This window comes from Macrobrachium rosenbergii, chromosome 8, assembly GCF_040412425.1.
Source record: "Macrobrachium rosenbergii isolate ZJJX-2024 chromosome 8, ASM4041242v1, whole genome shotgun sequence".
Lineage (NCBI taxonomy): Eukaryota > Metazoa > Arthropoda > Malacostraca > Decapoda > Palaemonidae > Macrobrachium > Macrobrachium rosenbergii.
Genome location: NC_089748.1, coordinates 12,919,542 through 12,936,094, shown reverse-complemented (window position 1 = coordinate 12,936,094; position 16,553 = coordinate 12,919,542). Strand labels below are relative to the sequence as shown.

Below are 16,553 nucleotides of genomic sequence, written 5' to 3'. Positions count from 1 at the left end.
AAGTGTGCTCCTAAGACTGCTAAGGCTAGTGTCATTGTTTTGTGTCTTTTTGTGTGTGCTAACGGCACTACTGCCTGCCAAGAGGGCAGTGAAGGTTCTGAACCTTCAGACCAAACTTGAGATTCTGGATAATCTGGAGATAAGGGGTCTTGCTCATGTATGTGCAGTTTGAAGTATCCTAGAAAATTCTACAGTATATTGTGAAGTTTTAGAAGCTGCAGGCATATACCATAAAAACTGGAAAGCTGGGAAGTACTGTAATTGGCTGTGGTTTTTATAGATTATATGAGCATTACTCTGTGTGATTTCAGCCCCATTATTTTGGACCTGGGATTAATAAAGAGCTTTATGTAAATTGCACACTAAAGTGCATATATATATATATATATATATATATATATATATATATATATATATATATATATATATATATATATATATATATATATATATATATATATATATATATATATATATATATATATATATATATATATATATATATATATAGAAATCATCAACACACAATCACGTGTGGAACAGAAATAAATTTCTGACTCACGTCGGGATCGAACCCAGGTCTCTCAGGTGGAAAGCAGGGCGTTATCCACTGGGCCATACAAGTCTAAAAAGAAGTTGGAACCTGAGAGCAACTGCAAAGGAATTACCTGGGCAAGCTAACTGCTTGCATACCAGCCAGTTTTCCCCAACTTCCGACTCAGCAATGACCCAGTAGACAACATTTCATTCGAATTATCCCTTCTGAGTGAATAAGATAGAAATCATCAACACACAATCACGTGTGGAACAGAAATAAATTTCTGACTCATGTCGGGATCGAACCCAGGTCTCTCAGGTGGAAAGCAAGGCGTTATCCACTGGGCCATACAAGTCTAAAAGAAGTTGGAACCTGAGAGCAACTGCACCCTAGGAATTACCTGGGCAAGCTAACTGCTTGCATACCAGCGAGTTTTCCCCAACTTCCCGACTCAGCAATGACCCAATAGACAACATTTCATTCGAATTATCCCTTCTGAGTGAATAAGATAGAAATCATCAACACACAATCACGTGTGGAACAGAAATAAATTTCTGACTCACGTCGGGATCGAACCCAGGTCTCTCAGGTGGAAAGCAAGGGCGTTATCCACTGGGCCAAACAAGTCTAAAAGAAGTTGGAACCTGAGAACCAACTGCACCAGAATTACCTGGGCAAGCTAACTGCTTGCATACCAGCGAGTTTTCGGGAAGTTGGGGAAAACAGCAATGACAAGACAACATTTATTGCCCTTCCCAGGAATAATTCATTTTGGCAACAGTTGCAATCACGTTCCAAAATAAATTTCTGACTCACGTATGGCCCAGTCTCTCAGGTAACGCCTTTGCTTATCCACCATGAGAGACCTAAAAGAGTTGGAACCTGAGACAAGTCAGAAATTTATTTCTGTTCCACACGTGATTGTGTGTTGATGATTTTCCCCAACTTCTTATTCACTCAGAATAGGATAATTTCAATGAAATGTTGTCTATTGGGTCAATAAGAGTCGAAATCATCAACAACAATCACATGTGGAACAAGAAATTAGCTTGACTCAGGTAATTCTTCGAACCAGTTGCTCTCAGGTTCCAACTTTTTAGACTTGTATGGCCCAGTGGATAACACCCCTTGCTTTCCACCTGAGAGACCTGGTTCAATCCCTGCTTGAGTCAGAAATTTATTTCTGTTCCACACTCAGCAATGACCCAATTGACAACATTTCATCTTATTCACTCAGAAGGGATAATAAATGAAATCATGTCAATTGGGTCATTGCTGAGTCGGGAAGTTTCTGAAAACTCGCTGGATGCAAGCAGTTAGCTTGCCCAGGTAATTCAAGGGCGTTGCTCCACAGGTTCCAACAAGTCTTTTAGACTTGGATGGCCCAGTGGATAACGCCTTGCTTTCCACCTGAGAGACCTGAAGTTGGATCCTCTGGTACGTGAGTCAGAAATTTATTTCTGTTCCACACGTGATTGTGTGTTGATGATTTCTATCTTATTCACTCAGAAGGGATAATTCAATGAAATGTTGTCTATTGGGTCATTGCTGAGTCGGGAAGTTGGGGAAAATCTGGTATGCAAGCAGTTAGCTTGCCCAGGTAATTCCTTGGGTGCAGTTGCTCTCAGGTTCCAACTTCTTTTAGACTTGTATGGCCCAGTGGATAACGCCCTGCTTTCCACCTGAGAGACCTGGGTTCGATCCCGACGTGAGTCAGAAATTTATTTCTGTTCCACACGTGATTGTGTGTTGATGATTTCTATCTTATTCACTCAGAAGGGATAATTCAATGAAATGTTGTCTATTGGGTCATTGCTGAGTCGGGAAGTTGGGGAAAACTGGCTGTATGCAAGCAGTTAGCTTGCCCAGGTAATTCCTGGGTGCAGTTGCTCTCAGGTTCCAACTTCTTTAGACTTGTATGGCCCAGTGGATAACGCCCTTGCTTTCCACCTGAGAGACCTGGGTTCGATCCCGACGTGAGTCAGAAATTTATTTCTGTTCCACACGTGATTGTGTGTTGATGATTTCTATCTTATTCACTCAGAAGGGATAATTCGAATGAAATGTTGTCTACTGGGTCATTGCTGAGTCGGGAAGTTGGGGAAAATCTCGCTGGTATGCAAGCAGTTAGCTTGCCCAGGTAATTCCTTGGGTGCAGTTGCTCTCAGGTTCCAACTTTTTTAGACTTGTATGGCCCAGTGGATAACGCCTTGCTTTCCACCTGAGAGACCTGGGTTCGATCCCGACATTGAGTCAGAAATATATATATATATATATATATATATATATATATATATATATATATATATATATAATTTATTTCTATACATTTTCAATTGATATTCATATAGTTATTTTGTGATTTCACAGTACTGCTACTAGTGTTACTTAGGAGCATTCTGCCGAGCAATGTTCATTTCAAATATGCATGAAACTATCAATCGCAAGGCATCATTCCAAAACAAAATCATCAAAGGAATTAAACATTTGAGAAATATATGTACCTATCAATTTCATTCATGATAAATGACACTGAATGATGATGGGAAGTAAAAAAATCCATATTAACCTTTAATGGATAGCAGGGCTCTTATGATCCCCAGTAATTGCATATGAAACTCCCCAGTTCAGCTCATGAGAGTACTATTATTTTGCGCCATAACACTTGAATGAATTTTGTACAAAAAAGTTCCTATGACTTGCATGAACTATAAATGACTTACAGCAACACTAACGCCTTAGTCAAGGATACGGGGGAGATTAGTGTGACTTGCGATTTCATGTGGGAAAGTACCACATCTCCCCATTCCAGTACATCTTGTATTTATTTGCCAATTAATATATTCAGGGATTGTTGTTGGTTTTAGCTCTTACCTTTTGTGATAGTATGTCAGCAGTAATTGTAATTTTACTAAGTAAACTACAAAACAATATTAGAAAGAACATTTATAACTCAGTAAAAGATACTACATTTCCCCCATCCCAGTACATCTCATAATTATTTTACCATAAATATACTCAGGGATTTTTGCTGATTTAGTTCTTACCTGTTATGATATTATGTGAGCTGTAATTGTAATTTTAAAAAATAAGAAAATTATTAGATGAACACGTATAACTTGCTAAAATTAGCATATTTTTACAAGTGTCTTGGTAAAGAGGCCCCGCACAGGGTTGGAGATATTCGCTTTCAACCTCCCGTGGAAGGTTCAAAAATTTGGTAAACTTTTTTTCTTATACCATGTGCATTTGCATATCTTGCTCTTTCCAGTGATGACTTTTTTTTTAAATTGGCCGACCTTAAAGTTTACCCAGTCTCGGGGTACTGTTAATGTACAGTATATTCAGCCCAGCCTGTAAGGGTTAATTGTGTTGAAATAGTTTTTACCCACCGCTTAATCAGAATTCAGAAGTTTGATAGATTCTTGGAGTAATCAACTCACATACTGAAAAGTGTATACCAAGCCTTTACCAAGCCCACGATGAACACAACTCCCAGGTGATGAATCAATATAAAATTATATTGATAATTAACAACAGTGTCTTCTTTTAATTCTTTTTCCATTATTTGTCATGCATATTAAATCTGCAAGTCATAAAACACCTACTCTGTGCCTTTACTTTCATTGTGTTTATCACATGCTACTGTTACAAATTGAACAGAACTCTTAAAATAATCTTTTATTTGCATTATTACTGACAACTAATAATGAAAATCATTATTATAAATATGTGTAATCAACATCATTATTACTAAAGAAATCATGCACAAAGTGCTGCAGAGTTACATTATTCAGACAGCCACAGCCCTCCCCAGTGTCCTGTTGAAATTTACATATATTGCAAGGTAAAAATCACCTTGATTTTACTTACTTTGTACATACACATATGTTTGCAGTGATTTGTTGTTTCTTATTTGCACATAACAGGACCTCTTGGTCTAACATGAAGTGTGCTTTGGGCCACCTTATACTGTATCAATAACAGCTTGCACTGAGTATAGGTCTGTGGGACTGTACTGAAGATGGCAGCTAAAAAACTTTTGTGGCTGCAAGCATCACTCTTTTTAATGCTTCTGAAAGTTGGCTCTTATTATTAAACTTCTGTCTGACTCCTTGCTTATGACATATTCACATGTATCCCAATGATTTCTTTTTATTTCACCATGTAAATGACCTAACATATTTAACACCCAAAAATTAGACAAAAGTGAAATTCTAACAGCTTTGTAACTATTTTTTTCCCAGGTTGTTTTCTAAACTTCTGTTGCCCACACTCTTCTTAGCCCTGCCAACTATTCAGTAATTTTCATATTCCCTTAAGTTCTTCAGCAAGGAATTTAATGCAAACATCAGACCAGAAGCAATAAGCATATCTCTTTCTTGGCTTTGGCACTTATGAAGAGCCCATAGCGCTACCTATGTTCATCCCTCTCATTTTCTATTATACTATATCATGATTGGCAGAAGCAGGAGACAGATATCAAGGAAACAAACCACCCAACTTCATCAGATATGGCTATCATGAAAGGTTCCCTTTGTATTGTGCTATGTAAGGTTATTAAGCTACCACCAGGTATATAAAAGCCACATCTTGGCTTGCTGAGCTGCCTTGCTAAACCTTCTCCCCCCATGATTTTTTGTAAATAATACACTGTTAAGTATAAGTCAAATTTCTAAACCTCCCTTGAATGAGAAGTCTACAAGTTATAATCTAATGGAATACATACTGTAATACAACTAAGGCAAAGTCACCTCAATAAGAGTTAGAACTAGTGATAAAAGTATAGTAGGTAAAGTTGCTGAACAGTCATATGTGTACTAGGTCCCCATGTGTTACAAGAATTCTGAAGGTATGAAGAAATTCCCTGAGCTGAAGAAGTAAGTTTCATCCGTCACGTCCCTGGTATTTCTGGAACTTCAATTTCAGGGAATCAGCCTGAAAGCCAGTTTCATTATGTCACTCTACAGTAGTGGCCTGAATCATCATCACCTAGTCCTGCATTTGCCTTGAAGTTCTGACATGGGGTCACTTAAAGGCACTGAGGAGATTAAGTACACCTCCTATTGCACACATACCTTCACAGAATGCAGTACTGGCTACAGTAGCACAAGATCTGATAAATATCAAAATTTTTTCTAAAGTACTGCACTGAAAGACATGAATGAGAGCATGACAGGCAAAGAAATGTATGTACAGAAAGAGAAAGAGTATCAAAACAAAGGTCTTGAGTGAGATTCTTTACTTAGTAAAGTGCAGTAAATATTTCATTTACTTATATTTTAGTGACTTTTGTTCTTGTTCTTGCTTCTGGAATCTCACATTTTATTTAGTGTGTTTTTAAGTCAATTGCAAAGTTAGGACATGGGTTTGAGGAAGCCTCACACAGGCTAAGTACAGGAATATTTCCTTATTTGCATTTTGCCACTTTCTGCCAGTGTTTTGGCTCTATTAGAGTAGATAAATGAGAGATGTCTGTACTGGTTAATGTATGAAAACAAGGTTATAATCCTTCAAATTATACCTACCATGGAGGCGTATGAGCATGTAAGAGCCACCACAGCTTAGATGGTAAACCTTTCCATGAAGAAAGTAGCAACACATGCAATCATAGCAACTGAGTTCATATAGAAAGACTACCATAAAAAATAAACTTATTTCATTTTATATTTATTTACCTATTATGAATAAATAGGAAAAATGTAAACAAACAGATAAAAAATCAGCAACCACATGTTCAAGAATAGTGACTGTGAGTTAGAAATGTTCTGTGCAGCCGCAAAATCTCTGAAATAAAACATTATACAGCCTAACAGTACAGCAAACAACAAACTAGTAGCAGCAATAATAATTTTTTCTAGTGCACCCCCTTTATTCTGGAACCTTTCATCTTGCCTAAGAGCCAGAAAAACAAGAACAATAATAATAAAAGAGCAAAACATGATAACATACATTGTAGTTATTAAATCATCTACCTCAGGATACAATCTCTATAGGGAAATGGAAATATAATACTCTAGGCAAATTAAAAGATCATAATCAGGCAGGCCTTACGCTACCAAATAAATCACTTCATGTCCATTATAATGTACTGCTATGATACCCAATGAGAAAAGCCATACTGCATATAGTGCATACACAACTTTGTCAATTAAAGAGGAAAGATAACATCATGCTACAAGCAAAAATAAATGTACCTAAGATTCACTCTCACATCTTCCTGAAATCTGCATTGTCAATCCTACCAAATTATTATATTTAATATTTCATTGCACAATGAAGTTCTCCATTTAAAAAATCAGCTTGAAGCAAACACCAGAGATTCATCTGGCAATGAAAAAGCAAATGTGTATATAAGGGAGTATTACACATTTTCCTCATCCTTGCAAAAACTGTCTATTACTTGTATGATTGCTAACAGAAAAAAATGGAAGGCTTTAATATATCTGTACTGTAATAATATTGCAAATGATACCTACAGTCACTAATCTATCCTGAATTTATACTAATTTACAAGACCAAAATTAAAATGAGCACTATAATTATAAGGTTCAAAGCATTCACAATAACTGAAATGAAAAACATAACACAGCCCTTTCTTTGAATAAAATGTAAGAAGAAAATAACCTACAGTACTTAGTTTCAGGCAGCCATCTCTAAGACTAGGAACAGAAGTTCATATACATGTCTTGAGACTTCACCAAAGATATAAGTTACAAATGATTGCATTACTTTTAAAAGAAAAAAATACAATGCTCTTTACTGACAAGTATCATGTATCGCCTCATATTTGCATGTTGCACTTTTTAAAGTAAATTCAAACACTGAGGACAAACGAATTTACCACTAATATTTACATCCTAAACAAAGCAAAGTATGATTTTCCCCCAAATTTCCTGCTTACCTAAAAATTGGTATTGTTTTTCACACATACAGTACAAAGAATTACTTGAAGTTAGAAAGGAAGAGGCCAAAAATTTGGAGTCAAAGATTTTGTAGTAAGAGACCACCTAAATTTCTCAAGCAATAGAGAGGACATCAACTACTGTAAAGCTACTTGTGATATTTTATTTAACGAAATTCAGTTATTTCCTGTTAACAATCCTCGAATGAGGAAAGAAGATTCAATATTGTATTTCTTGTACACAACATCCCATAACAAAAACTTGAAAAAGATTATAAAAGTGTGACCTGTCACATCACTTAACCCTTTAACGCCGACTGGACGAATTTTACGTCGACAAAAGTTGTCTGTCGGGTGTCAAGTGGACGTAAAATATGTCGACTACAAAAAGTTTTTTTAAATATTCGCGGAAAAATACTTATAGGCCTCGTTTGCGAAAAATTTTAAATCGCGCCTTGAGGGATGCTGGGAGTTCATGGATCATGCTGTTGTTTTGTTTACAAGCATGACCCAGCTGAGCATGCGCGAATTTCTTTCTTATCCCAAAAGAAAGCATCAGCTAACTGCTGAAAATCTCAGAAATTCTTAGTCACTTTGTCGTAATTTTTGCACTGTTTTATATTAGCAGTTACATAAAGTTTTATACATGAAAATGTTCGCAATTTCATGTAGAATACAACAAAAAATAACTCAAGGTTGTAGCTTTTATCAATTTTGACATTTTTCATATAAATCACGATAACTGCCAAAATTTCAACCTTCGGTCAGCTTTGACGCGACCGAAATGGTCAGAAAATGCAACTATAAGCTAAAACTAAAACTCTTACATTCTAGTAATATTCAATCATTTACCTTCATTTTGCAACAAACGGGAAGTCTCTAGCACAATATTTCGATTTATGGTGAATTTTTGAAAAAAACTTTTTCCTTACATCCGCACTGACTCTGCTGAAAATCTCAGAAATTCTTTAGTCACTTTGTCATAATTTTTGCACTGTTTTCTATTAGCCGTTACATAAAGTTTTATATATGAAAATGTGTGCAATTTAATGTAGAATACAACAAAAAATAACTCATGGTTGTAGCTTTTATCAACTTTGACATAGTTTCATATAAATTACGATAAGTGCCAAAATTTCAACCTTCGGTCAACTTTGACTCGACCGAAATGGTCGGAAAATGCAACTGTAAGCTAAAACTAAAACTCTTACATTCTAGTAATATTCAATCATTTACCTTCATTTTGCAACAAACGAGAAGTCTCTAGCACAATATTTCGATTTATGGTGAATTTTTGAAATAATTTTTCCCTTACGTCCACGCTAACTCTGCTGAAAATCTTGTAAGAGCCTGACGCCATCTCTTCCAAACACGTGTGTGTTCATGTGTTCGTCGTCCATCGGAGTGGATAAGACAACAAGAGCATCTCGTTTTCTTTCTCTAAAGGAACGCGATTTCAACCATACAATATTTCCATCTGTTTCTCCCTAACCATTGTTGTCTTGATGTATGTACAATCACCATTACTTGCATTGCCATGCAAGCATTCTAATCATGTACTCATAATGTTCCAACGAATCTTCTATATCAAACTGTGTGTATGTTTCTGTTTGTGAAGACGCCAAACATTTCGCCACTCAGATGGACGACGAACACACACGTGTTTGGAAGAGACAGCGTCAGGCTCTTACAATCTCAGAAATTCTTTAGTCACTTTGTCGTAATTTTTGCACAGTTTTCTATTAGCTGTTACATAAAGTTTTATATTTGAAAATGTGTGCAATTTCATGTAGAATAGAACAAAAAATAACTCATGGTTGTAGCTTTTATCAATTTTGACATATCATATAAATCACAATAAGTGCCAAAATTTCAACCTTCGGTCAACTTTGACTCGACCGAAATGGTCTAAAAATGCAATTGCAAGCTAAAACTCTTACATTCTAGTAATACTCAATTATTTACCTTCATTTTGCAACAAACGAGAAGTCTAGCATAATATTTCGATTTATGGTGAATTTTTGAAAAAAATGTTTTCCTTACGTCCGCGCTCGCTAACTCTGCTGAAAATCTCAGAAATTCTTTAGTCACTTTGTTGTAATTTTTGCACCGTTTTATATTAGCCGTTACATAACTTTTATACATGGAAATGTGTGCAATTTCATGAAGAATACAACAAAAAATAACTCATGGTTGTAGCTTTTATCAGTTTTGAAATATTTTCATATAAATCACGATAACTGCCAAAATTTCAACCTTTGGTCAACTTTGACTCGACCGAAATGGTAGAAAAATGCAATTGTAAGCTAAAACTCTTACATTCTAGTAATATTCAATCATTTACCTTCATTTTGCAACAAACGGGGAGTCTCTAGCACAATATTTCGATTTACGGTGAATTTTTGAAAAAACTTTTTTTTACGTCTGCGCGTTACGAATTCATGCATCATTTTGTGATAATATTTTCTGTGTGTTGCTTTGATCGTTTTACAATTTGTTATATACCAAAATCATCGCAATTTAGTGGACAATACAACGAAAATAAAATAACTCATTAGCTTTAACCGTTTTGCTCACAGCAAGATTTGTAAACAATTGTATATAAAATTTTTTTTTTTTGCGCTGTCATATATTCCAATATTTATATATGATAATGATTTTTTTCATTTCTGATGGTTGCATACTAAACTTCAGGCAATGAGAAAAAAAGGAGCCAGAAATGAACTCTTAATCTTAAAAACTAGGCGTGCTGTGATTTTTTGAAAAAAACTTTCTTTCCGCTTCGGCGCTAACTCTCAAACCCCACCAGCATACGGCAGACACTTTTGTAAATAGAGGCTCGGCGTTTAAGGGTTAACCTGTAACTAATAACCAAAGCACCTATCATAACAAAAGAATAATCATCTTCTTAAATGTATCAATTAATTACTACTGTATAAACTTATTTCAGAGATATTTTTTTTTTATCACAATTATCTTATAATCAAGAGGAAAAATTTTAAAATGTCTATCAAGATGACAGATTATAACAAAGAAAACAGTTTTTTGAATAAGTATACATGAACTGAAAATATAAGAGCATTCTGTATTGTACTTTTCTTGTGAAAATAACTATTTCCCATATAAGTAAACAAATAATTAAGAATATTCATTGCCATGACAAAAAATCTTTGAAAAATTTGTGATATATTTTTCATTATCAAACTACCAGTTATCTTGATCTGGATCCTGAAATCCCCAATCCAGTCTACATATGGGGCAAGATACACAAGTGAATTATCTCCACAACACAGCAGTGCTTATTAGTTGCTAGTGTCAAAGTCTAAGCTATAAATAACTAAATTCTGAGGCAAGGTTGGAAATTAAGCAGTTTTCTATATGTAAAAATTTAGAATTAAAGGAAATAACCAATTCAAAACAAACTTTATCAGATATTCTAAAAATGAAATACTGTAGTACTAAGAGTTTCAAGACTTTCAGAAAATAAAAGTAAGGAATATCCTTAGTGTTGCCACTGAGCATGCATAATTATATACAACTAACATGATAACAATAAAAAGATTAGCAATTCATCTCTCTACAGGTGAAAACATATATTTTCCATATTATGCTTACCCTAGTTTTCCTTGCATTAACTGGCCTCTTCAGACGATGGATTGTTACTTCAAGGAACTTTAAGAAACCTTCAATGGTTGTCTGTTAGGAGAAGGAGGAAAATTTTTGGTAAAAAGTCTAAATATTTTATTTATATAATTTTGAAGTCTATCTTTGACTAGACAAAACCCTATTTTTTTTAGTTTCATTCAACTGAAATTTCAATCTATCACTTACCTGACTTAAATAAAGATTACATACTTTACATGTTCAATTCTAAATAACATATTTTAGGTTAACAGTTCCTGAAATGAACAAAGTTTTAAAACACCCACACCTCAAACTTTCACATGAAAGGTCCTTCACTTAATTGCTTTTTGAGAACACACATCAGGCAAAATAACATTTAAAGAATGCTCGTTCTTATGCCAGAAATAAAATACAAGTTTGTCTTTCTGCATACATACACCATGCATGAAAGCTATTTATATGAAAAATCTTCATTCAAAGCAAAACAACCAAGACTGTACAGAATATTTGGGTAGACTATATTAATCACGAGTGCCTTTCCACTGAACAATAAAGATGTTTATTTTCCTGCTGGTTATACTGTACTATCATTAATAACTTAAAATTCATAAATTTCCTATGGAAAACTCAAGGAATGCTTTCATATACTTCGCACAATTAAGCACAAGCTCATAATCATTCAGAATTTACCAGAAAGTAACTTACCAGCTAATAACAGAATTATGATGTATGAACTGATGATTTACATCCCAAAAATTTACTTGTAGTGTGGAAATGACACCATGTGTTTCCTACCTGCTGTTCCTCAATTGTCATCTCATTATAGATGTCAGATGGTATTGCATTAGTTGACTCCATAACAGTTTTTGTTGCCCATCGATAACATTCAGGTACTAGCAATACTCGGAACCGCCAAAACTTCAGTGCCTTCACAAGGAAAAGGAAAATATTAACTATTAAAAAAATCATAACCATTCACCCTGATATGCAAGTAATAAAGGTTGAAACAACTAAAAGACAAGTAAAACTGATTACAGAAACATTAAAAACTGCAAAAATTTTATATTACCTTTCACGTTCCAAGGATATAAGCAATATGTCCCTTCATGTGCCTTAATCCCCTAAAGGTTAGAACAATTTAATTTCTATTTACATTAGTACACAGCAGTGACAAATATTTGGTGAGACATCTACCTTAACTAGGGGGATGGGAAACAAGAACTTCTAATAACACTCCACCAAGGCTGGCATTACAGTACAGTACAATATGGTACGGTTGATATTTAGTCTATATGTAAGTTACGGAATTACGGTACAATAATTTTACCAAAGTACGATACGGTACGATTTAGGTATGGAAAAAAATGGACAAAATTCTGTACCGTACTGTACCTTAGGCTTGGATATATCACTAGGCAATTACTAATGCATATTTGGCCACTTCAATGACTGCACAAGTAGATCACTAAGGTACTTAAACATTTCAGTTTGTAACATACCATGTGTGTGTGTGTGTGTGTGTGTGTGTGTGTGTTTGGAATTCCTCAGGGTTGAGGTACATTCTGGATGAATTAAGACTAGGTATGAAGGATGATATAATATACAGTATGTCATTATGTTTCTAAGATCTAATACATAATCAGTATGCTTGATTAGAGGAAAGTTGCTACTGGAAGGTATTTTCCTGATACATACTGCCATTATGAATGTTGAGAAGAAAAAAAAGAAAACATTTTTCAGTTATTAATTACATGGTAACGTTAGGTATTGGTTTTAAGTTTTACTGATGGTTAGACTCTTCTATACTGTACTTTGTTTTTCTTACTAAGACCCTTGAAAGAGGAGGTCATGGTTTCAACAACTATTATGCAAAGGATCATAATACTGGGAAATATTTTTAATAAGATTTCATACATTGTATTACTGTACATATACCAAATAAATAGTTTCTTAGCAAAATATGTTTTATGAATTTAAATGTGAATACTCTTGGTCTATTTCAAAAACAGGGGAATAGTATTAATAATAACTACTAATATAGCAAATTTTTATATTTACTGATATCATTATTATTATTATTATTATAATTAGTAGTAGTAGTACTAGTAGTAGTACAGTAAACTCCCCATATTCACATTCTCACAATTCACATATACATACATTATTCGCAGAAAATTCGCCCATTTGTGGTATTTTTCATGGAGAAATGTTCACTAATTACTGTATTTTCATATAATTTTCAAGACTAAATGTACTTTTTGTGATCAAACTATTAAAATACTCAGCTAATGCTTGAGGTACGATAATTCACCTTACGATAATTCGATTTTGGCAATGGGGTAAGCAATTAATACCAATACGACAATATTATTTATAAAATATTTTTAAATTTCGCACGGGTGCAGGCAGCAGCATAATCAGGCAGTGAGAGAGACCAAATTACAATAGACAACTTTTCCTCCATCTCTTTATCCCATCTTCTAGTTAAAAAAGTAAAAGAGAATGATAAAAGTATTGTTAGTAACGTAATACTCTTGCGTAAATGCATACAGCCATAAACAACCGGCCAAGAAACTGTTGTTTTGCTTATAACTGAATCAGATAGCAAAAGCCGTTTATCTGGTATTTCAACCATTGTACGGTAATAAACAATTACTGTAGGTTATGGCACAAATGACGTTAAGTAGAATAAGACTGATATATTTTTACATTATACCCTTATTTGGTATGGATAAAAGATCGTCAAGGAAATATACAGATACTGCTAAATTTAAGCTGCAAGTTGTAGCTGAAGCTGAGACAACAATGTTCAAGCTGCTAATGACTATACTGTAAAATTATCGTGCATTGGCGACATGGATGAAACTCGATCATAATTAATATAAGAGAGAAAGTATTTTAATCAAAACTACTGGGCATGAAAGAACACATTACAGTACTGCTATTTTTACGCCGATAAATGATAAATATGTAAAGCTCGTATTATGATGAAATCATGTGAAAATAGCGAACGGAATCTTGAATTTTTCTTACACAAAACTAACACCCTCAAACGGCCATTGTCATCTATTAACGAAAATAGATAAATTAATTTCACAACGAGACGTATTTTAGTTATATTTCAACTTGAAAAACACTTCGTATAATAAAAACTAACCTTTCCCCTCATAAATTAAGTATCTAGACTCTAGAGATTCATTTATGCTAACTAGAAGCAAGAAAAACGCTCTGAACTGAGTTAAATACGGCGAAATAAACACCACGTAAACATTTCCAAACCAAAACATCGATCATTATGATCGCAACTTATAATACAAAAGCAATATAAGAATATATACAATATTATTGGATACAGTGAATTAAGGCATAATATTTTAAAAGATCCATGGAAAAGATGCATATTCGTTATGTTGACGTTTGCATATTACGATATGTGAATATAGAGTAGAGTATAATGTAGGCTATGTTACTGTGTATGTATACAATATACCATAGTGTAGGATAAGCTAATTCTAGTTTGTTATTCAATTTCTCTTTGTATAAGTCACTTTGCATGAACCTCCAGAATTAGCTGATGTTAATAATTACTATACCGTGTATGTAAAGAGTATATTTTACACTGCAGGCTAGGCTACCATACATGCATACATGGTACTGAATATCCTACTGTGGGCTAGGCTATGTTCGAGATACGTTTTGGTATTTCTTACGTTCTTTCCAACAAAAGATGGGTTTTTTTGGAACCTAACACCATCGTAAGTAGGATAATACCTGTATAAGTAGTTTAGTTTGTTTTGTGTGTGTTTGAACTATCAAAATAGGCAGTTCTAAATGTTTTTAGAAGGGTTCTAAGTATTTGTGGGTTTTAGCTATTCATGGGGGGTTGTGGTACGCATCCCCCACAAATCCGGGGTGTTTACTCTACTATCATCATCATTATTATTATCACTGTTATTATTATTATGACAACTGAATACATACACATGTACATATAAAGTCCCTTTGCTAATTTACACCTGTTAATATTGAGATTTTCATAAAGAGGGGATTTTATGTAGATTGAGTTTGCTTATAGACCGATAAAAGCCCGGAATTACAGTACAGGCAGTCCCCAGTTATCGGCGGGCTCGGTTATCGGCGATCCGGTTTTACGGGGCTTGTCTAGTGATGAAAATAGGCAATTTTCAGCACTGAAAATTGCCAATTTCCAATTACTGGCGCCGATAATTGGGTATTGGTGCCAATACATACTTAACAAAGGCGCCAATAACCTAAAATCAGCGATTTTCAGCTTTTCGGCACCGATAAGTGCCGAAAATCGCTGATTTTTGGTTATCGTCACGCCATCAGAACAGAACCCCCCCCGATAACCGGGGACTATCTGTACATTATTTTTACCGTACTGTACGGTACGGAAAAATAATTGAGGGTAAGGTACAAAATTACGGTACAATATTTTAGCCAGGTACGAGGTACGGAAAAACATTCCGTACCGTACCATACTACCAGCCTTGCAGTCCACACGGAAATGGGCAACACATGTTCTTCCCTTTTGAAGGGAAAGACATGGCTTCCAGTCAGTTCAACACCCTTATGAGTAAGGTCCTTAATGGAACAGCCACTTCTGAGTTCCACATAAGGCTCCACCTCCTCTCCATTCTAGCCTCGACCGCTATCCTGGTAGTGACTAAAAATAAGCTCCCAGATTTTTCTAGGACTGTTTTGGCAGCTGGTGCTAGGAATTTTATGGCATTTCCTATGGGAGTGCTCTAAGGTTATATGGAATGGCGCCTTAAGGCCCGGACAGAAGTAATGGTAGGCTCGAACACGTCACTCTGCAATGTCACCATGCTATTACAATCCTCCTCCCTTCTGTTATGATTTTTGAGTACAGTCGACCCTTGTTAAGACGGACGACGGACTAATAGGGGGCCAGGGTGTCCGTCTTAGCCGATAGTCCGGTTTAACCGGCGATATCCAATATATACCTATAAATACCCATAAATATACTGTATTTCATTATTTTTATAAAGAGTATGAATAATAAACCAATGTCGAAACGTTTGAATTAAAGCTCATGGTAAAAGATGAAAAATGAAGAATAAAACATGATAAAAATGATAGGATTCAGCCGCATATATAGATACCTAGGCCGAGACATGAACGCATTATTGTTAAGTAAAAAGAAGTGGAGTCTCTAAAATACAAAGTAAGATAATGAAATTTAGATTACAGGTACATAATCCTTTACCTGAAATCCTCAGGGCCAGATGTGTTTCGGTTTTTGGAATTTTTCGGATTCCGGAATTGTGGGCTCAGGAGCATAATCAAACATCACTGTTGCAGCAAAAACATTTTTTTCTTTTTTTCATGTTTTTTATTTTATTTATTTATTCATTATAGTTTATTATTATTTATATTAATATACAGTAAACCCCCTGTATTCGCGGTCTCACGATTCGCGGACTCACCTATTCACGGATTTCT

At 34.8% G+C, this 16,553-nt stretch overlaps 1 protein-coding gene across 1 annotated transcript in view; it reads right to left on the bottom strand.

Moving 5' to 3' along the window:
* Iml1 (GATOR complex protein Iml1) overlaps positions 1 to 16,553 on the bottom strand; it is a 596,567-nt gene that overhangs the window by 242,863 nt on the left and 337,151 nt on the right. The window contains 2 exon segments of the mRNA XM_067107292.1: positions 11,058 to 11,138; positions 11,862 to 11,993. Of these exon segments, the coding sequence (XP_066963393.1) occupies positions 11,058 to 11,138; positions 11,862 to 11,993 (213 nt within the window).